Consider the following 25,580-nt stretch of genomic DNA (forward strand, 5'->3'; position numbering starts at 1 on the left):
AACAAAACAAAATGAGCCTTCCTTATTTTCACACCGCCACGCCAAATCAGTGTTGCACCTCTAGGGAGGAGAAATCATCGGAAAAACAAGGAACGCTCACCTCGTTTTTCATCTGTTATGCAGCTGTTATGCCTTGCAATTGGACATGCTACTGTGCTTTTGTAATTGCCATATGTGTCAGGTAGCCCAGCCATATGTGTCAGGTAGCCCAGCCATATGTGTCAGGTAGCCCAGCCATATGTGTCAGGTAGCCCAGCCATATGTGTCAGGTAGCCCAGCCATATGTGTCAGGTAGCCCAGCCATATGTGTCAGGTAGCCCAGCCATATGTGTCAGGTAACCCAGCCATATGTGTCAGGTAACCCAGCCATATGTGTCAGGTAGCCCAGCCATATGTGCCAGGTAGCCCAGCCATATGTGTCAGGTAGCCCAGCCATATGTGTCAGGTAGCCCAGCCATATGTGTCAGGTAGCCCAGCCATATGTGTCAGGTAACCCAGCCATATGTGTCAGGTAACCCAGCCATATGTGTCAGGTAACCCAGCCATATGTGTCAGGTAACCCAGCCATATGTGTCAGGTAACCCAGCCATATGTGTCAGGTAGCCCAGCCATATGTGTCAGGTAGCCCATCCATATGTGTTAGGCAACCCAGCCATATGTGTCAGGTAACCCAGCCATATGTGTCAGGTAGCCCAGCCATATGTGTCAGGTAGCCCAGCCATATGTGTCAGGTAGCCCAGCCATATGTGTCAGGTAGCCCAGTCATATGTGTCAGGTAACCCAGCCATATGTGTCAGGTAACCCAGCCATATGTGTCAGGTAGCCCAGCCATGTGTGTCAGGTAGCCCAGCCATATGTGTCAGGTAGCCCAGCCATATGTGCCAGGTAGCCCAGCGGTTAGAGCATTGAGCCAGTAATCAAAAGGTCAATAGTTTGAATCCCTGCACTGACAAAGTGAAAAATGTGCCCTTGAGCAAGGCAGTTAAACCTAATTGCTCCAGGGTCGCCATTGATAATGACTGACCCTGGACGTGACACCATTCTCCAAGGGTGTCTCGGGGAGAGTCGGCTATGCCAAAAAACGCAGTTCCAATTCACACGTTTATGACTTCCCACTTGTTCATGTGTGAAACAGGAAAAATATAAGCAACCGCCAAATGACTATTATATGCAGATAGAATGGTGGGTTGGAAAATGGACGACATGCAGTCTGGGGAATGTCCACCTGTCATAAGAAAAGAGAATGCTGTATGGCTTCTGATACCAGAATAACGACGCTAGACAATAGGCCTTATTCCATCTGTATGGACAGATTGGAACAGTGGGCTTTGGGCTGGACAGTCCCATTTGGTTAATATGTGTCACGCCCTGACCAGAGTTTGCTTTGTATGTTTTATGTTTTGGTTGGTCAGGGTGTGATCTGTGTGGGCATTCTATGTTGTATGTCTGGTTTGTATATTTCTATGTGTTTGGCCTGATATGGTTCTCAATCAGAGACAGGTGTTTTGCGTTGTCTCTGATTGGGAACCATATTTAGGTAGCCTGTTTTGTATTGTGGGTGGTGGGGTATTGTCTATGTTATGTTGCATGTTAGCACATTGTTTATATAGTGGTCACGTTCGTCTTATTCGTTTTGTTTTGTAAGTTTGTTTAAGTGTTCTTCATTAAATATTGAAGAATGTATTCAAACCACGCTGCGCTTTGGTCCGCTTCTTACAACGATCGTGACAATATGGAGGCAGTGCGCTGGATTATTGTGAGAATAAAAGCACGACAGTTGATATTACAGTTGGAGATGTTGTTCTCCTTCCCGTGATTAAAGGTCCTGAGGTCAGATTATAAATCATCACCTGGTCAGGTTATAAATCATCACCTGTTATCATATATTATAAGACCAAATCATTTCTGGCATACCATTATGCTGATTCAAACCTTCCATCTCAGCCAGGGTTGTGTCTAGGTCCATCTAATACATCAGAAACACTGGCGTCTCTCTCTGCTTAATGAAAGATTAGACACGAGAAAAACTACATTATAAACCAAAGTCGGTAACAGTAAGCTTCTGCATGTAAACAAACCATTGGAACCGGGGGTGCCTAGCCTGCTTGTTGGGCTTCCACGCCCTAGCTGGCTCGAGAAGTTCCCTTGCCCCGGTTGGCTTAGATGGCGCATATCCCACGTCGGGCCTCAGCCGGATCGTCAGTTCTTATTCGTCCAGCCGGTCCAGAAGTTTTTTTAGTTTTTATTTTTGTTGGTGACGTCGGGGTGGATTCCTGGGCGTTGCCTCGGTTGGCTTGGCTGGTTTCCATCCCACGTCACGCTCCGCTGGATTGTCGGGCTCCCTCGACAGGCGTCAGGCGTCTTGCCTCAACCAGATGTTAGGCTCGCCAGGCTCCCACACTCCTGTCGGTTCGCCCAGTGCCCATGTCTCGGCCGGATCGCCTAGGTGGGACGCCGAGTGGCGCCCCTAGAAGGGGGGGTAGTGTCACATCTGCTCCCGCTCTTCCCCCCCTGGTGTTCGAGGGCGCCAGGTTGCCCTGCATCACGTCTCCCTCGCTGCAGCGGGATCTACAAGCGTCTTGCCTCAGCCGGATTGTCGGGCTTCCATGCCTCACGCTCCTGCCAGATCGTTGGGCTCCCACGCCCCAACCGGCTTGCTCAGCGCCCATGTCTCGGCCGGTTTGCCCAGGTGGGCCGCCGGGAGGCGCCCCTGGGGGGAGGGGGGGTACTGTCACGTCAACTCCCGCTCTTCCCTCCTCTGGCACTTGAGGGCGCCAGTCTGCCCTGCATCACTCACTCCTATCATCTATTACGGTGGACACACCTGCCTCCCCTCGTCCGCGCATCAGCGATATTGGACTCACCTGGACTCACTCATCATCTGTTTATTACCTCCCCTATATTTGTCAGTTCCCTTGCTCTGTTCCCGCTGCTGCATTGTCTGTGTTACCTGTTTGCTGACGCTGTTACTGTCTCGTTCCATGTCTGTTCTATATTAAATGTTTTACTCCCCGTACCTGCTTCGTCTCTCCAGCGTCATCCCATGTGACACATCTAGCCTTCTGCAGCATTAGTCTTTCTGCAGGCCTGTCTGCTGTCCTCTCTACCGCCGGCCCATGCATCATCACAAGACAGAGAGCCTGGCCCGGCGTTGTCGTCGTGACGATAGCTCAGGGCACACACACATGAGCACATAAACACACCATCCCCAGATACCCTTATATCTGGAGCTTTAGTTGGTAGAGCAGTGGACCCCTCATCTATAGCCCTCCTGCTGCTTACTCCTCTGATAGAAAGAGGAAAAGATGAGAGAAGAAGAGAAATCTTCTGCTGGCTACTGCCCCTTGACTTGATTTTCATCATTGTTACCGGCGGTTACAAAGGAGCCTCATCACCCAGGGGTCAGGGGTTAACCGCCCTATGAGAGAGGAAATGAGAAATGAGAAAGTCGGGAGGGACGGAGGGAGATGTGAGGAGGGAGAGGGAATGGTTCGTCTGACCAACAACAAGATGTGTGGCGAACATTTCTTTCATTTTCCTCCAATTTCAGATTGATACCTCGGAGGGTGTAACGAGGGTACTTTTGAGAGAAGTGTGTGTGCATGTGTGTGTGTGAGTGTGTGTGTGCATGACAAACACTCATGCATGTACAGAGAACGAGACGTGTGTTCTCGTCTCCAGTTATTGACACCTGCCGTGATATTTCTGGAGAAGCGTCCTAACATGCCAATCACACCGAGCAGCGACGCAATTTAATGAAATATACTTGCTGTCTGTCATCCTTTCAGGAAGCAGACACGTTTTCATTACGCCCGCACAAAACATGACATTTGACACCCATCTCAGTCACCCAGACTCAAATAATATCCAGTCCTCAAAACAGCCCCCATCTGCCTGTCTGTCTGTCTCTCTCTCTCCTTTCTCTATCAAACTATTTTTACTCTCATTCTCTCCCCCCTACTCTCTTTACTCCCCCCCCCACATCCTCCATATCTCTTTCTCTCTCTGCCTACAGTCCCCTCTCTCCTCCTCCCAGCCCCCTCCCTCTCTCACTCCATGTCTAACGCTCCCTCCCTCTGCAGGTACACGATTCCTTCCGCATTATGGTCAATTTCACACGGAGAGTCCCTGGGTGGAGTGAGGACACAGGGGAGGACACCGGCTCCCCTCCTAAAAGCCTCTGGATGAGAGGCTCTGCTGCATCTGAACGACGGCCAAAAACAGAGTACGGAATCAGGTCACTCAGACCTCTCGCTGTCCCTCCTTTTCTCTCTCTCTCTAGCTCTATTTCTCTGTCTGCCAGCCAGCTACAGTACAAAGAGAGCTCTCTTCTGGACTGGGCATACGGCTCAGTAGACACAGACTAGAGAGAGAGAGAGAGAGAGAGTGAGAGAGAGAGAGAGAGAGAGAGAGAGAGGGAGAGACACAGAGAGAGAGAGAGAGAGAGAGAGAGAGCGAGAGACAGAGAGAGAGAGACAGAGAGAGAGAGGGAGAGAGAGAGAGACAGAGAGAGAGAGAGAGAGAGAGAGAGAGAGAGAGAGAGAGAGAGAGAGAGAGAGAGAGAGAGAGAGAGAGAGAGAGAGAGAGAGAGAGAGAGAGAGAGAGAGAGAGAGAGAGAGAGAGAGAGAGTGGCACAATGCGATTAAAGGGACTGAATGAGATCCACTGTTCAACGCTCTCTGATGTTGGGCCTAATCTGGGCCTGCAGTGTCACAAAGAGGAGTCCTATGGTCCGCTGGTTCAGGAAGTTAATGACACTCATTATACTGGTAGACGTGTTTCCCCACAACACCACTCCACCACTGCAGAGCCATGAAGCATCACTTATTTTCCACTTCTCTGTACGTCTATAAAAACAACACAACAAATATAGGTGGGTAGTCTAATAATTGGTCAGTGCAACCGGCAAACCTGTATTTCCATGAACTTCACAACACATAATTATGTACAATGTTACCACTGTGTGAAATAGCTTGCCTGTCAAATTGAATGCTGGGCACAACAACCTTGCATTACTGCCTACGCATTCACATTCATTATGCAATCATAACAACGTGGGACAGCTACAACACATAGCACCGTGAACTCTCTTCTGGTATTTATCTGTCCTTTAACTAGGTGAGTCCCATTGAGACAGGAACACCTATGTCAGAATGCTATTCACTGACTACAGCTCAGCGTTCAACACCATAGTGCCCTCAAAGCTCATCAATAAGCCAAGGACCCTTGGACTTAACACCTCCCTCTGCAACTGGATTCTGGACTTCCTGACAGGCCGCCCCCAGGTGGTAAGGTTAGGTAACAACACATCCGCCACGCTGATCCTCAACACAGGGGCCCCTCAGGGGTGTGTGCTCAGTCCTCTCCTGTACTCCCTGTTCACTCATGGCTGCACGGCCAGGCACGACCCCAACACCATCATTAAATTTGCCGATGACACAACAGAGGTAGGCCTGATCATCGGCAACGACAAGACAGCCTATAGGGAGGTGGTCAGAGACCTGGCCGTGTGGTGCCAGGACAACAACCTCTCTCTCAACGTGATCAAGACTAAGGAGATGATTGTGGACTACAGGAAAAAGAGGACCGAGCACACCCCCATTCTCATCGACTGGGCTGCAGTGGAGCAGGTTGAGAGCTTCAAGTTCCTTGGTGTCCACATCACCAACAAACTAACATGGTCCAAGCACACCAAGACAGTCGTGAAGAGGGCACGACAAAACCTATTCCCCCTCAGGAGACTTTAATAACTCTACCTACATGTACATCCTACCTCAACTAACCGGTGCCCCCGCACATTGACTCTGCTCTGGTACCCCCCTGTATATAGTCTCGCTATTGTTATTTTACTGCTGCTCTTTAATTACTTGTTACTTTTATCTCTTATTCATATCTGGTTTTTTTTAAATTGCTTTGTTGTTTAGGGGCTCGTAAGTAAGGATTTCACTGTAAGGTCTACACCTGTTGTATTCAGCATTTCACTGTAAGGTCTACACCTGTTGTATTCAGCATTTCACTGTAAGGTCTACACCTGTTGTATTCAGCATTTCACTGTAAGGTCTACACCTGTTGTATTCAGCATTTCACTGTAAGGTCTACACCTGTTGTATTCAGTATTTCACTGTAAGGTCTACACCTGTTGTATTCAGCATTTCACTGTAAGGTCTACACCTGTTGTATTCAGCATTTCACTGTAAGGTCTACACCTGTTGTATTCAGCATTTCACTGTAAGGTCTACACCTGTTGTATTCAGTATTTCACTGTAAGGTCTACAGCTGTTGTATTCAGTATTTCACTGTAAGGTCTACAGCTGTTGTATTCAGTATTTCACTGTAAGGTCTACAGCTGTTGTATTCAGTATTTCACTGTAAGGTCTACACCTGTTGTATTCAGTATTTCACTGTAAGGTCTACAGCTGTTGTATTCAGTATTTCACTGTAAGGTCTACACCTGTTGTATTCAGCATTTCACTGTAAGGTCTACAGCTGTTGTATTCAGTATTTCACTGTAAGGTCTACAGCTGTTGTATTCAGCATTTCACTGTAAGGTCTACACCTGTTGTATTCAGTATTTCACTGTAAGGTCTACAGCTGTTGTATTCAGTATTTCACTGTAAGGTCTACCTACACCTGTTGTATTCAGCATTTCACTGTAAGGTCTACAGCTGTTGTATTCAGTATTTCACTGTAAGGTCTACAGCTGTTGTATTCAGTATTTCACTGTAAGGTCTACACCTGTTGTATTCAGCATTTCACTGTAAGGTCTACACCTGGTGTATTCGGCGCATGTGACTAATACCATTTGATTTGATTTGAATCTCTACTTGGCTGCCAAGTGAGTCCCATTGAGACAGGAATCTATTTTTGAAGGGACTTGGCTGCCGACGTGGACTTGACTTGAACTTGAGACTGTTATTTCCCTCCACAGTGTTGTCTGTACAGTTGCAGCCCCATGCAGAGAGCTTGGTGATGGGGAGGCAATGTGCAGTCTGTCTGAGCGCTGATCCATGGCAACCCTTCATCCCGCTCGCCGCGCATGACAGAGCGCAGGATTGCACGCTAACGTCGCCCACCGCCGTTCCCTCTGCGCTTCCCTCCCTCCGCTACAAACACTGGCCAGCTGACTCCTTCTCTGTCTTTCATTTTCTCTGTTTGGAAGCTTTTCATTTCTCCGCTCCGTCTCCATCCACTACTACGCCACATGTTTCTCTCTGCTCAGTCAAGCGTCACTTCAACTGGCACTCTTCCTCTCTCCCGCTCTGTCTCTCATCCTCCTCCTCTCTATCTCCCTCAGTCCTCTTTCTGCTGCTCTCCTCCGTATCATCCCTCTCCCTCCAGCATCATCCCTGTTCATCATCCTCTCCTCCATCTCCCTCCAGTATCATCCCTCTGCCTCCAGTATCATCCCTCTCCCTCTAGTATCATCCCTGTTCATTATCCTCTCCTCCATCTCCTCCATCTCGCTCCAGGAACATCCCTCTCCCTCCAGTATCATCTCTGTTCATCTTCCTCTCCATCCAGTATCATCCCTGTTCATCATCCCTTCCTCCCTCTCCCTCCAGTATCATACCTATTCATCATCCTATCCTCTCCTCTCCTCCCTCTCCCTCCAGTATCATCCCTGTTCTTCATCGTCCCCCTCCAGTATCATCCTTCTCCCTCCAGTATCATCCCTGTTCATCATCCTCTCCTCCCTCACCCTCCAGTATCATCCCTGTTCATCATCCTCTCCCTCCAATATCATCCCTGTTCATCATCCTCTCCCTCCAGTATCATCCCTGTTCATCATCCTCTACCTCCAGTATCATCCCTGTTCATCATCCTCTCCCTCCAGTATCATCCCTGTTCATCATCCTCTACCTCAGGTATCATCCATTTTCATCATCCTCTCCCTCCAGTATCATCCCTGTTCATCATCCTCTCCCTCCAGTATCATCCCTGTTCATCATCCTCTACCTCCAGTATCATCCCTGTTCATCATCCTCTCCCTCCAGTATCATCCCTGTTCATCATCCTCTACCTCAGGTATCATCCATTTTCATCATCCTCTCCCTCCAGTATCATCCCTGTTCATCATCCTCTCCCTCCAGTATCATCCCTGTTCATCATCCTCTACCTCCAGTATCATCCCTTTTCATCATCCTCTCCCTCCAGTATCATCCCTGTTCATCATCCTCTCCCTCCAGTATCATCCCTGTTCATCATCCTCTACCTCCAGTATCATCCCTTTTCATCATCCTCTCCCTCCAGTATCATCCCTGTTCATCATCCTCTCCCTCCAGTATCATCCCTGTTCATCATCCTCTCCCTCCAGTATCATCCCTGTTCATCATCCTCTCCCTCCAGTATCATCCCTCTGCCTCCAGTATCATCCCTCTCCCTCCAGTATCATCCCTGTTCATCATCCTCTCCCTCCAGTATCATCCCTGTTCATCATCTTCTCAGAGCGTGTGTTTGGAAGGAGCTTCAAAGGTCCCTGCCGCTGCTACTGTCAGAGGATTGTACACACACTGCTGACTGGGCAGATATACTGTAGAGGACAGAACAACCCCAGCAGTAGAGAAGAAACCATACAGAGTCAATGGACAGAATCTCAGGTCTGAGCTGTATATGCTCAGGAGCTTGACCTAAAATGGTTGGTAATGGAGTTGGTACACACACACACACACACACACACACACACACACACACACACACACACACACACACACACACACACACACACACACACACACACACACACACACACACACACACACACACACACACACACTGATGTCTAGAGAGACTAGTAGTATACATCAAGCCTGCAGCTGGAGCCTTTGTTGATATGACAGAATGTTCAGGTCTATACATGGTGTTTGGTTCCAGGGGCTTATAGAGCTTATAAGGAGAAAAATATCCCACTCTTATCAATAGACACGCCATTCATTCTAGTCTCTCCTGGGGACCCAAAGGAGCCATGCTCATATCTGTGACTCTAATCACTTAGCGAGGGTACTTGGGTAAAAAGCATTAAAAACAGGGGTTCTGAATGAAGTTTCCATCTGCAGTTTGGATGCACATTATGCATTCCACAGTCCGTGTGTGGCTATGTGACAGAGAATAGGTATGTAGAGTGAAATAGCTGTCACCTACTAGATTTAACTCCCTTTCTATAGAGCCCTTGGGAGTGTTCTAAAACAGTCCGAATGATTAGCATTGAAAAGGGAACAACACACACAGAGAGAGAGAGAGAGAGAGAGAGAGAGAGAGAGAGAGAGAGAGAGAGAGAGAGAGAGAGAGAGAGAGAGAGAGAGAGAGAGAGAGAGAGAGAGGGAGAGGGAGAGAGAGAGGGAGAGAGACTGTGACTGACCCAAACTTAAGGAAAGCTTTGACTATGTACAGACTCAGTGAGCATAGCCTTGCTATTGAGAAAGGCCGCCGTAGGCAGACATGGCTCTCAAGAGAAGACAGGCTATGTGCACACTGCCCACAAAATGAGGTGGAAACTGAGCTGCACTTCCTAACCTCCTGCCCAATGTATGACCATATTAGAGAGACATATTTCCCTCAGATTACACAGATCCACAAAGAATTTGAAAACAAATCCAATTTTGATAAACTCCCATATCTACTGGGAGAAATTCCACAGTGTGCCATCACAGCAGCAAGATTTGTGACCTGTTGCCACAAGAAAAGGGCAACCAGTGAAGAACAAACACCATTGTAAATACAACCCATATTTATGCTTATTTATTTTAACTTGTGTGCTTTAACCATTTGTACATTGTTACAACACTGTATATACAGTGGGGAGAACAAGTATTTGATACACTGCCGATTTTGCAGGTTTTCCTACTTACAAAGCATGTAGAGGTCTGTCATTTTTATCATAGGTACACTTCAACTGTGAGAGACGGAATCTAAAACAAAAGTCCAGAAAATCACATTGTATGATTTTTAAGTAATTAATTTGCATTTTATTGCATGACATAAGTATTTGATCACCTACCAACCAGTAAGAATTCCGGCTCTCACAGACCTGTTAGTTTTTCTTTAAGAAGCCCTCCTGTTCTCCACTCATTACCTGTATTAACTGCACCTGTTTGAACTCGTTACCTGTATAAAAGACACCTGTCCACACACTCAATCAAACAGACTCCAACCTCTCCACAATGGCCAAGACCAGAGAGCTGTGTAAGGACATCAGGGATAAATTGTAGACCTGTACAAGGCTGGGATGGGCTACAGGACAATAGGCAAGCAGCTTGATGAGAAGGCAACAACTGTTGGCACAATTATTAGAAAATGGAAGAAGTTCAAGATGACGGTCAATCACCCTCGGTCTGGGGCTCCATGTAAGATCTCACCTCGTGGGGCATCAATGATCATGAGGAATGTGAGGGATCAGCCCAGAACTACACGGCAGGACTTGGTCAATGACCTGAAGAGAGCTGGGACCACAGTCTCAAAGAAAACCATTAGTAACACACTACGCCGTCATGGATTAAAATCCTGCAGCGCACGCAAGGTCCCCCTGCTCAAGCCAGCGCATGTCCAGGCCCGTCTGAAGTTTGCCAATGACCATCTGGATGATCCAGAGGAGGAATGGGAGAAGGTCATGTGGTCTGATGAGACAAAAATAGAGCTTTTTGCTCTAAACTCCACTCGCCGTGTTTGGAGGAATAGAAGGATGAGTACAACCCCAAGAACACCATCCCAACCGTGAAGCATGGAGGTGGAAACATCATTCTTTGGGGATGCTTTTCTGCAAAGGGGACAGGACGACTGCACCGTATTGAGGGGAGGATGGATGGGGCCATGTATCGCGAGATCTACACCAACAACCTCCTTCCCTCAGTAAGAGCATTGAAGATGGGTCGTGGCTGGGTCTTCCAGCATGACAACGACCCGATTCACAGCCAGGGCAACTAAGGAGTGGCTCCGTAAGAAGCATCTCATGGTCCTGGAGTGGCCTAGCCAGTCTCCAGACCTGAAGCCAATAGAAAATCTTTGGAGGGAGCCGAAAGTCCGTATTGCCCAGCGACAGCCCCGAAACCTGAAGGATCTGGAGAAGGTCTGTATGGAGGAGTGGGCCAAAATCCCTGCTGCAGTGTGTGCAAACCTGGTCAAGAACTACAGGAAACGTATGATCTCTGTAATTGCAAACTAAGGTTTCTGTACCAAATATTAAGTTCTGTTTTTCTGATGTATCAAATACTTATGTCTTGCAATAAAATGCAAATTAATTACTTAAAAATCATACAATGTGATTTTCTGGATTTTTGTTTTAGATTCCGTCTCCAGACCTCTACATGCTTTGTAAGTAGGAAAACCTGCAAAATCATCAGTGTATCAAATACTTGTTCTCCCCACTGTATATAATATAACATTTGTAATGTCTTTATTGTTTTGAAACTTCTGTATGTGTAATGTTTACTGTTAATTTGTATTGTTTATTTCACTTTTGTATAATATCTACCTCACTTGCTTTGGCAATGTTAACACGTGTTTCCCATGCCAATAAAGCCCCTTGAATTGAATTGAAATTGAATTGAGAGAGAGAGAGAACAGAGAGAGAGAGAGAGAGAGAGAGAGAGAGAGAGAGAGAACAGAGAGAGAAAGAGAGAGACAGAGAGAGACAGAGAGAGAGAGACAGAGAGAGACAGAGAGAGAGAGAGAGAGAGAGAGAGAGAGAGAGAGAGAGAGAGAGACAGAGAGAGAACAGAGAGACAGAGAGAGAGAGACAGAGAGAGACAGAGAGAGAGACAGAGAGACAGAGAGAGAGAGAGAGACAGAGAGAGGGACAGAGAGATAGAGAGACAGAGAGAGAGAGAGAGAGAGAGAGAGAGAGAGAGAGAGAGAGAGGGGGGGGGAGCTGACGACACTCGCCAGGGCCTGGTGGTGATGTCATCTCTCCGAGACATGCCATCAGTCTCTCAGCAGATCAATATGGTTTATGGGAGGCAAAATAGTGGGACTTTTGGAGTGTGTGTGTGTGTGTGTGTGTGTGTGTGTGTGTGTGTGTGTGTGTGTGTGTGTGTGTGTGTGTGTGTGTGTGTGTGTGTGTGTGTGTGTGCTTGAGTTGCGTTGCATTGCGTTGCGTTGTGGTGTGGTGTGGTGCGTCCACAAGTTTATTTTCTATCTGAAGAGAGAGATTAAATATTTGTCTTTGTGCTCTATAAAGTCAAAGAAGACTACTACCTGGCTGTGTTAGGTTGGCTTGTCTGCCTCACAGACAGGAGAGGCAGCCTCTACCTGGCTGTGTTAGGTTGGCTTGTCTGCCTCACAGACAGGAGAGGCAGTCTCTACCTGGCTGTGTTGTGTTGGCTTGTCTGCCTCACAGACAGGAGAGGCAGCCTCTACCTGGCTGTGTTGTGCTGGCTTGTCTGCCTCACAGACAGGAGAGGCAGCCTCTACCTGGCTGTGTTAGGTTGGCTTGTCTGCCTCACAGACAGGAGAGGCAGTCTCTACCTGGCTGTGTTGTGTTGGCTTGTCTGCCTCACAGACAGGAGAGGCAGCCTCTACCTGGCTGTGTTGTGCTGGCTTGTCTGCCTCACAGACAGGAGAGGCAGTCTCTACCTGGCTGTGTTGTGTTGGCTTGTCTGCCTCACAGACAGGAGAGGCAGCCTCTACCTGGCTGTGTTGTGTTGGCTTGTCTGCCTCACAGACAGGAGAGGCAGCCTCTACCTGGCTGTGTTGTGTTGGCTTGTCTGCCTCACAGACAGGAGAGGCAGTCTCTACCTGGCTGTGTTGTGTTGGCTTGTCTGCCTCACAGACAGGAGAGGCAGCCTCTACCTGGCTGTGTTGTGTTGGCTTGTCTACCTCACAGACAGGAGAGGCAGTCTCTACCTGGCTGTGTTGTGTTGGCTTGTCTACCTCACAGACAGGAGAGGCAGTCTCTACCTGGCTGTGTTGTGTTGGCTTGTCTACCTCACAGACAGGAGAGGCAGCCTTGATATTGCGCTATTCTCCATAATTCATGTTTATGTATGATCCCACCTGTCAGAATCAATGGGGGAACAACAGATCTGTGTGGGGTAGAGAACACAATCAAATTAAACTAAATGACACTCGCTGATTTCAGGGGAAACCGGGTGGAAATTGAGACATCCAAAAACGGCGGCGGAAGACAACGAGAAAACGAGGGGGGCAACGGCTGGGTGAAGAGACACTTGGTTAAGCCAAGAATAATGTATTGTGATGGATTCTGACCTTTTGTGGGCTAGTATCATGTATGGAGATTTAATTAGTGTGTGGCAGGCGGAGACCACTGCGGCTGCACCTTGAATGGCACCCCATTTCCCTACATAGTGCACTATGGGCTCTGGTCAAAAGTAGTGCACTACATAGGGATTAAGGTGCCATTTGGAACACGGCTGTGTTTTAATGAAGCCAGATCCGGAGGATGTGGAGGGGACTGAATCACCAGACGACGCTGATTAAACTCCAATCACCGTTCAACTCATAAAGACGGCAGCCCGGAACAGGACACAATATACAAAGGTTGATCAAATTAAGAGACGGAAGGAAGAAGAGCCATTATCAAAAAGAAGAACATCAAACGTGAACTTAGTCCAGATGAGTGTTGCCCTCCGAGCTGCTTTCAAGTGGGGGGGAGATAGAGGGACTGGCAACGGAGTAGTGGGGGGAGGAGATAGAGGGACTGGCAACGGAGTAGAATCATCTCATTCATTGGAAATAATTCAGAATGTGAAGTCGGCGTGGATGACAAATGTAGAAGAATAGCCGTTAGCGTGCTACTTAACGACATGCCATTTATGATCATTAGGAAGTGGGGAGTGAGGGTGAGGAGGACCGCAGTCATGTGACAGGGGTGTACACGCGGACTTGTCTCTCCTCTCTGTAAGCAGCCTAGAGTGGTGAGAGAACCACTCAACTAGCCTTGTTTAGAGCAGAACAGGAGAGAGAACCACTCATCTAGCCATGTTTAGAGCAGAACAGGCGAGAGAACCACTCAACTAGCCTTGTTTAGAGCAGAACAGGAGAGAGAACCACTCAACTAGCCATGTTTAGAGCAGAACAGGAGAGAGAGAACCACTCAACTAGCCATGTTTAGAGCAGAACAGGAGAGAGAACCACTCAACTAGCCATGTTTAGAGCAGAACAGGCGAGAGAGAACCACTCAACTAGCCTTGTTTAGAGCAGAACAGGCGAGAGAGAACCACTCAACTAGCCTTGTTTAGAGCAGAACAGGAGAGAGAACCACTCAACTAGCCATGTTTAGAGCAGAACAGGAGAGAGAGAACCACTCAACTAGCCATGTTTAGAGCAGAACAGGAGAGAACCACTCAACTAACCATGTTAAGAGCAGAACAGGCGAGAGAGAACCACTCAACTAGCCATGTTTAGAGCAGAACAGGAGAGAGAGAACCACTCAACTAGCCATGTTTAGAGCAGAACAGGAGAGAGAACCACTCAACTAGCCATGTTTAGAGCAGAACAGGCGAGAGAGAACCACTCAACTAGCCTTGTTTAGAGCAGAACAGGAGAGAGAACCACTCAACTAGCCATGTTTAGAGCAGAACAGGAGAGAGAGAACCACTCAACTAGCCATGTTTAGAGCAGAACAGGAGAGAGAGAACCACTCAACTAGCCATGTTTAGAGCAGAACAGGCGAGAGAGAACCACTCAACTAGCCATGTTTAGAGCAGAACAGGAGAGAGAGAACCACTCAACTAGCCATGTTTAGAGCAGAACAGGAGAGAGAGAACCACTCAACTAGCCATGTTTAGAGCAGAACAGGAGAGAGAGAACCACTCAACTAGCCATGTTTAGAGCAGAACAGGAGAGAGAGAACCACTCAACTAGCCATGTTTAGAGCAGAACAGGAGAGAGAGAACCACTCAACTAGCCATGTTTAGAGCAGAACAGGCGAGAGAACCACTCAACTAGCCATGTTTAGAGCAGAACAGACGAGAGAGAACCACTCAACTAGCCATGTTTAGAGCAGAACAGGAGAGAGAGAACCACTCAACTAGCCATGTTTAGAGCAGAACAGGAGAGAGAGAACCACTCAACTAGCCATGTTTAGAGCAGAACAGGCGAGAGGGAACCACTCAACTAGCCATGTTTAGAGCAGAACAGGAGAGAGAACCACTCAACTAGCCATGTTTAGAGCAGAACAGACGAGAGAGAACCACTCAACTAGCCATGTTTAGAGCAGAACAGGAGAGAGAGAACGAGGGAGAGAAGAGAAGAGAAAGGAGAGAATTTCCTGCGTCTTGTTTTTTTTCTCTTATTCCTGCTGACACGGTGAACACGTCGATGAAGGAGCAGGCGTTCTATAGGTCACATGCCATTTCACTATGATCTATGGACGCGGCCCAGACTGATACTGTTGAGCATGCATTATGTGGTTCAGTCGAGCGGAAACGCATCCTCCTCCTCTGTCTTGTCCTGATGCCGCTCCTTTAGCGACAAGAGGTACAGTGGTGCTGGAAACCAACTGAGGCCTGGCCTCGCAAAACAAGCTTTAATAGGTATTTTCACGGCTGGGCTGGACAGCTATAGGCCCACTGTTGACTCACTAGGGGGGAATCTAGGGGGGAATCAAGCTGTACCATAGTAACCTTTCTAAATGTCCTGAAGCCTAAAATGTCTGTCGCTGTGACATTGATGTGGAAGCATGCTGTTATGGACAAATCCTAACTTGAGTTACGCACTTCTGGGTCGGGGAAATCAAGCGTTGATGTCAACGGGAGATTTGTACAAAGCGTATTGATTGCACCACCTGCTGCTGGCACAGGGATGGAGTAAAAACTCTGCATACGTTCACATCTCCATTCATACGTTCTGATCGAAAGGCACCGAATCCAAACAACACCATCTAGGAAAACCAATCACATCACTGAGAGTAAACTACCGTCTGCTTCAGCCAATCGACTGTAGCTCCCTGTAATCTGACATCCAATCACCTCAGAGCGTTCAACGTGGTTCACCTCTACCTCTGAGCTTTTCTGTAATTCCATATCTGTATCGTATCCCCCGAGTCCTTCCATGTCTCTGTTCTTGAAATAGCTGCATGCTGCCAGGTTCCAACCCACAGGAACTATTCTAATCCAACACGAAGTTCACCGGCAGATTTAACAGCCCACATGTATCTGGGATACCTTCTGATGTTATGCTTTTTCAGATATATATAACTTAACTTACTAAATTGTTTTTTTTTATGATAAATTGCTTATCTTTGGCTGAAATTCACTTTAGTCAATTAAGCTCTCACAAGCCAGCTAATATTATTGTGTTTCTGTGTGTGTTTCTGTGTATTTCTGTGCGTGCGTGCGTGCGTGCGTGCGTGCGTGCGTGCGTGCGTGCGTGCGTGCGTGTGTGTGTGTCTGTGTGTGCATGCATATATCGTCTGCTCCTCTGTACAGCCAAGCTACTCTAATGAGCCTAGGGGCAGTTCATCCACTCTATAATTGGGGGGAAAACATATGATGTGAAAAATACGACAAGAGAGCTTGAAAAGAAGAGAGGACCAGAGAGAGAGAGAGAGAGAGAGAGAGAGAGAGAGAGAGAGAGAGAGAGAGAGAGAGAGAGAGAGAGAGAGAGAGAGAGAGAGAGAGAGAGAGAGAGAGAGAGAGAGAGAGAGAGAGAGAGAGAGAGAGAGAGAGAGAGAGAGAGAGAGAGAGAGAGAGAGAGAGAGAGAGAGAGAGAGGCCTTATCTTGATCTCTCTCTGTGGTTCTATGGTTCCTCATTAGACTTTTATATGAGCACAAACCCAAAGCTACTAGCTGCTGTTGCTTCTCTGCCATGCAGTCTCTCTCCTCTCTGCTCTAAAGCCCTGTGTTTGGAGCCTGTGACTATCTTGGCTGCTGCATTTGGAGGGAAGAGAGCGAATGATGACTTGAACTACATTTCTGGCAACATTCAAGATGTGGCGTGCTGGGGGGGCGGCGTTCCCCTTCATGCATTATTGAAAAGAGAGCGAGGAATTAATTGGAGACTAACAACCAGGATTTGTGTAAAATTATCAGTGTGATACTAGGGAGACATCTCCCCCACACATACACAGCTACTGTAGCAGGTTATCTCTCTCTCTCTTCTCTCTCTCTCTCTCTCTCTCTCTGTCTTGTGTCATCCCCCATCTCTGTATCTTGTCATACAACATGTTCCCTTTGTGCAAAGATCCAAGAACAACACAGACGCCCCACCATTTACCTCTAATCACTTACTAATTTGTGTGTGTTTACGTGTACGTGAGTGTGTGTATGTGTATGTGTATGTGTATGTGTATGTGTGTGTGTGTGTGTGTGTGTGTGTGTGTGTGTGTGTGTGTGTGTGTGTGTGTGTGTGTGTGTGTGTGTGTGTGTGTGTGCGTGCGTGTATGTGTGTGCCTGCCTCTATATATGAACATGTGTTTGAAGTCATATCCCTGTAAATCCAGGCAATCATTTATGCAACCCCCCCCCTTGATTATCAACCACTTCAAAACCTTCAGAGATCATGTGTTTAGGGGTGTTCTTCTTTGCCGTATAATCAAAGTGCTTCTCCCTGCCTTTAAGGGAAAAGGGCCTAGTATCCATAGTGACGGAGCGGCCAGGGGAGAGTAAGGACCATCCATCTCCAGGCTGGGGCTTTGTGACGGCAACCGCCTCTAATTTATACCGCAGCCGCCAAACTGTGGCACGTGCTGAAATGGCACCATTCCTCACCGCTAACCCGTATCCCCCCCCCCCCCCCCCTTCCACCCCACCCCCCCCCCCCGACGATGGCGCACGCCGCTACTGATTTATCCCTCACCGGAAACATCAGGAGCAGAACACAGCACGCCTCTGATACAAGTCTGTGTTCTTCAGTTGAGATAGTCTCTCTGATTCATACTGTAAAAAGGAAGAGAGGGGTGGCATGTGGGAATCATAATGTAAAAAGGAAGAGAGGGGTGGCATGTGGGAATCATAATGTAAAAAGGAAGAGAGGGGTGGCATGTGGGAATCATACTGTAAAAAGGAAGAGAGGGGTGGCATGTGGGAATCATACTGTAAAAAGGAAGAGAGGGGTGGCATGTGGGAATCATAATGTAAAAAGGAACAGAGGGGTTGCATGTGGGAATCATACTGTAAAAAGGAAGAGAGGGGTGGCATGTGGGAATCATAATGTAAAAAGGAAGAGAGGGGTGGCATGTGGGAATCATACTGTAAAAAGGAAGAGAGGGGTGGCATGTGGGAATCATACTGTAAAAAGGAAGAGAGGGGTGGCATGTGGGAATCAGACTGTAAAAAGGAAAAGAGGGGTGGCATGTGGGAATCATACTGTAAAAAGGAAGAGAGGGGTGGCATGTGGGAATCATACTGTAAAAAGGAAGAGAGGGGTGGCATGTGGGAATCATACTGTAAAAAGGAAGAGAGGGGTGGCATGTGGGAATCATACTGTAAAAAGGAAGAGAGGGGTGACATGTGGGAATCATACTGTAAAAAGGAAGAGAGGGGTGACATGTGGGAATCATACTGTAAAAAGGAAGAGAGGGGTGGCATGTGGGAATCATACTGTAAAAAGGAAGAGAGGGGTGGCATGTGGAAATCATACTGTAAAAAGGAAGAGAGGGGTGGCATGTGGGAATCATACTGTAAAAAGGAAGAGAGGGGTTTATGTGGGAATCATACTGTAAAAAGGAAGAGAGGGGTGGCATGTGGGAATCATAATGTAAAAAGGAAGAGAGGGGTGCATGTGGGAATCATACTGTAAAAAGGAAGAGAGGGGTGCATGTGGGAATCATACTGTAAAAAGGAAGAGAGGGGTGGCATGTGGGAATCATACTGTAAAAAGGAAGAAAGGGGTGACATGTGGGAATCATACTGTAAAAAGGAAGAGAGGGGTGCATGTGGGAATCATACTGTAAAAAGGAAGAGAGGGGTGGCATGTGGGAATCATAATGTAAAAAGGAAGAGAGGGGTGCATGTGGGAATCATACTGTAAAAAGGAAGAGAGGGGTGCATGTGGGAATCATACTGGAAAAAGGAAGAGAGGGGTGGCATGTGGGAATCATACTGTAAAAAGGAAGAGAGGGGTGGCATGTGGGAATCATAATGTAAAAGGGAAGAGAGGGGTGGCATGTGGGAATCATACTGTAAAAAGGAAGAGAGGGGTGCATGTGGGAATCATACTGTAAAAAGGAAGAGAGGGGTGGCATGTGGGAATCATACTGTAAAAAGGAAGAGAGGGGTGGCATGTGGGAATCATACTGTAAAAAGGAAGAGAGGGGTGGCATGTGGGAATCATACTGTAAAAAGGAAGAGAGGGGTGGCATGTGGGAATCATAATGTAAAATGGAAGAGAGGGGTGGCATGTGGGAATCATACTGTAAAAAGGAAGAGAGGGGTGCATGTGGGAATCATACTGTAAAAAGGAAGAGAGGGGTGGCATGTAGGAATCATACTGTAAAAAGGAAGAGAGGTGACATGTGGGAATCATACTGTAAAAAGGAAGAGAGGGGTGGCATGTGGGAATCATACTGTAAAAAGGAAGAGAGGGGTGGCATGTGGGAATCATACTGTAAAAAGGAAGAGAGGGGTGGCATGTGGGAATCATAATGTAAAAAGGAACAGAGGGGTTGCATGTGGGAATCATACTGTAAAAAGGAAGAGAGGGGTGGCATGTGGGAATCATAATGTAAAAAGGAAGAGAGGGGTGGCATGTGGGAATCATACTGTAAAAAGGAAGAGAGGGGTGGCATGTGGGAATCATACTGTAAAAAGGAAGAGAGGGGTGGCATGTGGGAATCATACTGTAAAAAGGAAAAGAGGGGTGGCATGTGGGAATCATACTGTAAAAAGGAAGAGAGGGGTGGCATGTGGGAATCATACTGTAAAAAGGAAGAGAGGGGTGGCATGTGGGAATCATACTGTAAAAAGGAAGAGAGGGGTGGCATGTGGGAATCATACTGTAAAAAGGAAGAGAGGGGTGACATGTGGGAATCATACTGTAAAAAGGAAGAGAGGGGTGACATGTGGGAATCATACTGTAAAAAGGAAGAGAGGGGTGGCATGTGGGAATCATACTGTAAAAAGGAAGAGAGGGGTGGCATGTGGAAATCATACTGTAAAAAGGAAGAGAGGGGTGGCATGTGGGAATCATACTGTAAAAAGGAAGAGAGGGGTTTATGTGGGAATCATACTGTAAAAAGGAAGAGAGGGGTGGCATGTGGGAATCATAATGTAAAAAGGAAGAGAGGGGTGCATGTGGGAATCATACTGTAAAAAGGAAGAGAGGGGTGGCATGTGGGAATCATACTGTAAAAAGGAAGAGAGGGGTGGCATGTGGGAATCATAATGTAAAATGGAAGAGAGGGGTGGCATGTGGGAATCATACTGTAAAAAGGAAGAGAGGGGTGCATGTGGGAATCATACTGTAAAAAGGAAGAGAGGGGTGGCATGTGGGAATCATACTGTAAAAAGGAAGAGAGGGGTGGCATGTGGGAATCATACTGTAAAAAGGAAGAGAGGGGTGGCATGTGGGAATCATACTGTAAAAAGGAAGAGAGGGGTGGCATGTGGGAATCATAATGTAAAATGGAAGAGAGGGGTGGCATGTGGGAATCATACTGTAAAAAGGAAGAGAGGGGTGCATGTGGGAATCATACTGTAAAAAGGAAGAGAGGGGTGGCATGTAGGAATCATACTGTAAAAAGGAAGAGAGGTGACATGTGGGAATCATACTGTAAAAAGGAAGAGAGGGGTGGCATGTGGGAATCATACTGTAAAAAGGAAGAGAGGGGTGGCATGTGGGAATCATACTGTAAAAAGGAAGAGAGGGGTGGCATGTGGGAATCATACTGTAAAAAGGAAGAGAGGGGTGGCATGTGGGAATCATACTGTAAAAAGGAAGAGAGGGGTGGCATGTGGGAATCATACTGTAAAAAGGAAGAGAGGGGTGGCATGTGGGAATCATACTGTAAAAAGGAAGAGAGGGGTGGCATGTGGGAATCATACTGTAAAAAGGAAGAGAGGGGTGGCATGTGGGAATCATACTGTAAAAAGGAAGAGAGGGGTGGCATGTGGGAATCATAATGTAAAAAGGAAGAGAGGGGTGGCATGTGGGAATCATAATGTAAAAAGGAAGAGAGGGGTGGCATGTGGGAATCATACTGTAAAAAGGAAGAGAGGGGTGGCATGTGGGAATCATACTGTAAAAAGGAAGAGAGGGGTGGCATGTGGGAATCATACTGTAAAAAGGAAGAGAGGGGTGGCATGTGGGAATCATACTGTAAAAAGGAAGAGAGGGGTGGCATGTGGGAATCATACTGTAAAAAGGAAGAGAGGGGTGCATGTGCGAATCATACTGTAAAAAGGAAGAGAGGGGTGACATGTGGGAATCATACTGTAAAAAGGAAGAGAGGGGTGGCATGTGGGAATCATACTGTAAAAAGGAAGAGAGGGGTGGCATGTGGGAATCATACTGTAAAAAGGAAGAGAGGGGTGGCATGTGGGAATCATACTGTAAAAAGGAAGAGAGGGGTGGCATGTGGGAATCATACTGTAAAAAGGAAGAGAGGGGTGACATGTGGGAATCATACTGTAAAAAGGAAGAGAGGGGTGACATGTGGGAATCATACTGTAAAAAGGAAGAGAGGGGTGGCATGTGGGAATGGGAGAAGCCCTTCCTCCAGACTAAGACTAGACATGTTGTTGCACCGATAGGGACAACTTCCTGTATTTAATCACAGTACAGTCAGACCACTACAGACTTGTATACACTAGCACAGATCAATGAATGAATGAATTACTCTTTGTGACCGTACAACTTTTGACACTCCTCAAATGAACTGAAAGAGAGGCTCACAAGCACTAACAAGCTCCGAAACGTCTGAGGAATTTGAAGAGACGCAACGTCATCCATCACTTTAGACCATTTCCAGAAACATCTATACAGTGCATTAATCACAATGTAACTGCAGATTGCGTGACTTTACACAGCGCCTTTGTCAATCCTATAGTGTAACTGCAGGAAACTATAGAGAACAGTAGAGATAGCAGGGAAGCTCTTTAGACTGAGAGGCGAGCTCCCCTGCATTAACACCCACGGATGGGCTTGTTTACTAGCTAATGTTCAGCACAGCATAGCAGCTGTGGATAACCCTGCCTGACTGCTATTCATGTGGCCGTCACTGCTATTCAGTGAAATGTCAATTTCTCGTTTCTTCAGCTTGTCTGCATTTTATCTGAGGAGGAGCGGTAGCTAATATAAACAAAATACTGTTGCGTCACATCGAAGCTCTGCTACTGCTTTGAGAGACACTGATGTAAGATTTAACCTGAAGAGATTAAATGAAATATGTTACTGAATTGCTAATGGCGCAAAGGAGTGAGGTAAATGATGTTCATTACTTGTAAGTGTGAATTGCCCAACCCTCTAAGACGGATAGAGAAACAGATACCGGAGCTGGTTAACACTTCAAATGAATCCAATGGTGCAGCAGCCCACCCAGAAACATGGCGCCTCTAATACACCTTTAGAGTGAGACACAACTCTCATTATGGTTCTGTTGTGTAGTGTGGGTGATGAGCCTTCACCTATCATTTAGTAGAACAAAATAAATACTCTGTAAATATGCACCTCTTGTTACTACGTGTTTCATTGTCAGAATGTAGAATAGATTTAACACAGTGTTCTAGTTGAATACAGCTCACTTATGAATCTCTACTCTTGTATTCCAGCATTGGTAACGCAAGGAAAATCAGACTGTATTCAACATACTATCCACACTGGCTTGTGGTGAACAAAATTGATGTTGAATGACAAGGTCAATCATCAAGACCGTGATTCGATGGATCAGGTGTGAAAATAGTTGCTTAGTAGTGCTGTGTATGTGTATGTGTGTTTGGTACTCACAGCGCTGCTGCAGCGGATGTCCTTGACCTTGAGCCAGGCCAGGTCCAGCGTGCCCTCGCCCTTGTAGCACGACTGCAGTCGTTCCTTGATGCGCTCGTTGATCTCGCGCAGGGCGAACACGCACAGCGCTGACTCCTGCGAAGCCTCGCGTGGCCGCCGCTTCTGGCCCTTAGAGAAGATGGTGAATAGGACGTCATCGTCGGGCCCCACACCTAGTGAGCGGCCCAATATGGCACCCGCCTTGGAGAGGTAGGCCGCCTGTAGGAGCCGGTACTCCACGCCGCCCTTCACACAGCCCAGGGGTACCTCCACATACGAGTTAAAGGCTGTGTCGTCTTTACACAGCCGGACTATTTTAGAAGTGTACACCTGTTCTCGCCCCGTGGAGGAGGAGCCGGTGGCCGGCCCGTTCCCCATCTCCGGCTGCAGCGTGAGGAAGTAGACAAAGTTACCCGAGCCAAATCCGTAGACGTAGTAGATGTCGAAGTCAGGCACGATGGTGAACGTGTCTGACGGGATCTTGATCATGGATGCCACGAACTCGTCGTGGAAGACGTAGGCGAACATGCCGTCCTCCTCCGAGTTGCGCGCCAGCTTGCGGCTGGAGATGGTAGGGAAATACTCGGGCTTGCCGTCCACTGCCGTGGCCACAAACAGCTTGTCGGGCGATGAGTCCCCGTACGACACGATGACGCCGAACACCGAACCGCTCTCGTTGACCCCGGACAGATAGTGCTCCTTCTTGTGGGAGGGCTCTCCCAGCTTGAACAGGTCGTCCAGACGGAGGAGTTTACAGATGCCCTGATAGAGACTACCACAGGCTAATAGCCGGTTCTCCCGGTAGTCCATCAGCAGCATCTTGTTGACGTTGTTGGTGAGGGACAGCGGCTCGCTGCAGGGCTGCACAATGCGTGGAGGGTAGCACTTGCGGTTGTCCTCGTCGGGGCCAGTCTCGTGATACACCTGTACGTTTAGGTCGGGGGAGAGTTTGTAGATGCGGTTTACCGCTCCCAGGTACACGTTGCCGTTGCGTTCGTCCACGGCCACGTGGTTGAACTTCCACTCTGGGTTCTCGGTGCTGAACGTGCTATAGTCCTCCTCCTCGGCTGCGTCGATGGAGGCAGTGATGATAGTGACGCCGTCGGGGGCATGGGGGAGGGGCCTGGAAGCCAACAAGAGAGGGATGGCCAAGGCCAACAGGAAGCAGCATAGGGTAAGACAGGAAGTCCATGTCCTGGTGTGGTGGGACTCCATGGTCCGCGGTGTCAGGGAGGGCTAGAAGGGGCTCGGTCCAGTACTCTCAGCCAATCCGTGATCAGGCCTCTCTTGGGATTGAGGTCATTCTATTCCTGGAGAAGAGAAGATAAATATGAGGTGGGAAACACAAAAAGACAACATTCCTGCATCTACATAAAGAATCTCCATACACATTTATCATACAGAGTATCAGACATATTTATCATACAGAGCACTGCACCAATAAAACGGCAATTAGGCAAGTAGAAGAATGAGAGAGGAGAAAAAGAGAGACAGACAGTCGGAAGTTTACATACACCTTAGCCAAATACATTTAAACTCAGTTTTTCACAATTCCTGACATTTAATCCCAGTAAAAGTTCCTTGTCTTAGGTCAGTTAGGATCACCACTTTATTTTAAGAATGTGAAATGTCAGAATAATAGTAGAGAGAATAATTTATTTCAGCTTTTATTTATTTCATCACATTCTCAGAGGGTCAGAAGTTTACATACACTCAATTAGTATTTGGTAGCATTGCCTTTAAATTGTTTAACTTGGGTCAAACGTTTTGGGTAGCCTTCCACAAGCTTCCCACAATAAGTTGGGTGAATTTTTGCCCCTTCCTCCTGACAGAGCAGGTGTAACGGAGTCAGGTTTGCAGGCCTACTTACTCGCACACACTTTTTCAGTTCTGCCCACAAATTCTTTATAGGTTTGAGGTCAGGGCTTTGTGATGGCCACTCCAATACCTTGACTTTGTTGTCCTGAAGCCATTTTTTCACAACTTTGGAAGTATGCTTGGGGTCATTGTCCATTTGGAAGACCCATTTGCGACCAAGCTTCAACTTCCTGACTGATGTCTTGAGATGTTGCTTCAATATATCCACATAAATTTCCATCCTGATGATGCCATCTATTTTGTGAAGTGCACCAGTCTCTCCTGCAGCAAAGCACCCTCACAACATGATGCTGCCACCCCCGTGCTTCACCGTTGGGATGGTGTTTTTCGGCTTCCAAGCCTCCCTCTTTTTCCTCCAAATATAATGATGGTCATTATGGCCAAACAGTTCTATTTTTGTTTCATCAGACCAGAGGACATTTCTCCAAAAAGTACGATCTTTGTCCCCATGTGTAGTTGCAAACCATAGTCTGGCTTTTTTATGGCGGTTTTGGAGCAATGGCTTCTTACTTGCTGAGCGGCCTTTCAGGTTATGTCGATATAGGACTAGTTTTACTGTGGATACAGACACTTTTGTACCTGTTTCCTCCAGCATCTTCACAAGGTCCTTTGCTGTTGTTCTGGCATTGATTTGCACTTTTCGCACCAAAGTACGTTCATCTCTAGGAGACAGAACGCGTCTCCTTCCTGAGCGGTATGGAAGCTGTGTGGTCCCATGGTGTTTATACTTGCGTACTATTGTTTGTACAGATGAACATGGTACCTTCAGGCGTTTGGAAATTGCTCCCAAGGATGAACCAGACTTGTGGAGGTCTACCATTTTTTATCT

At 47.3% G+C, this 25,580-nt stretch overlaps 1 protein-coding gene across 1 annotated transcript in view; it reads right to left on the reverse strand.

Annotated features, from left to right (window-relative positions):
* Positions 1-25,580, reverse strand: part of plxna4 (plexin A4) — a 559,926-nt gene that overhangs the window by 481,893 nt on the left and 52,453 nt on the right. Inside the window, exon 2 of the mRNA XM_071332139.1 lies at positions 22,835-24,183. Within this exon, the coding sequence (XP_071188240.1) occupies positions 22,835-24,088 (1,254 nt within the window). The 5' untranslated portion in view covers positions 24,089-24,183. The remainder of the gene's footprint in view (positions 1-22,834; positions 24,184-25,580) is intronic.

This window comes from Salvelinus alpinus, chromosome 11 (assembly GCF_045679555.1).
Source record: "Salvelinus alpinus chromosome 11, SLU_Salpinus.1, whole genome shotgun sequence".
Classification (NCBI taxonomy): Eukaryota; Metazoa; Chordata; class Actinopteri; order Salmoniformes; family Salmonidae; genus Salvelinus; species Salvelinus alpinus.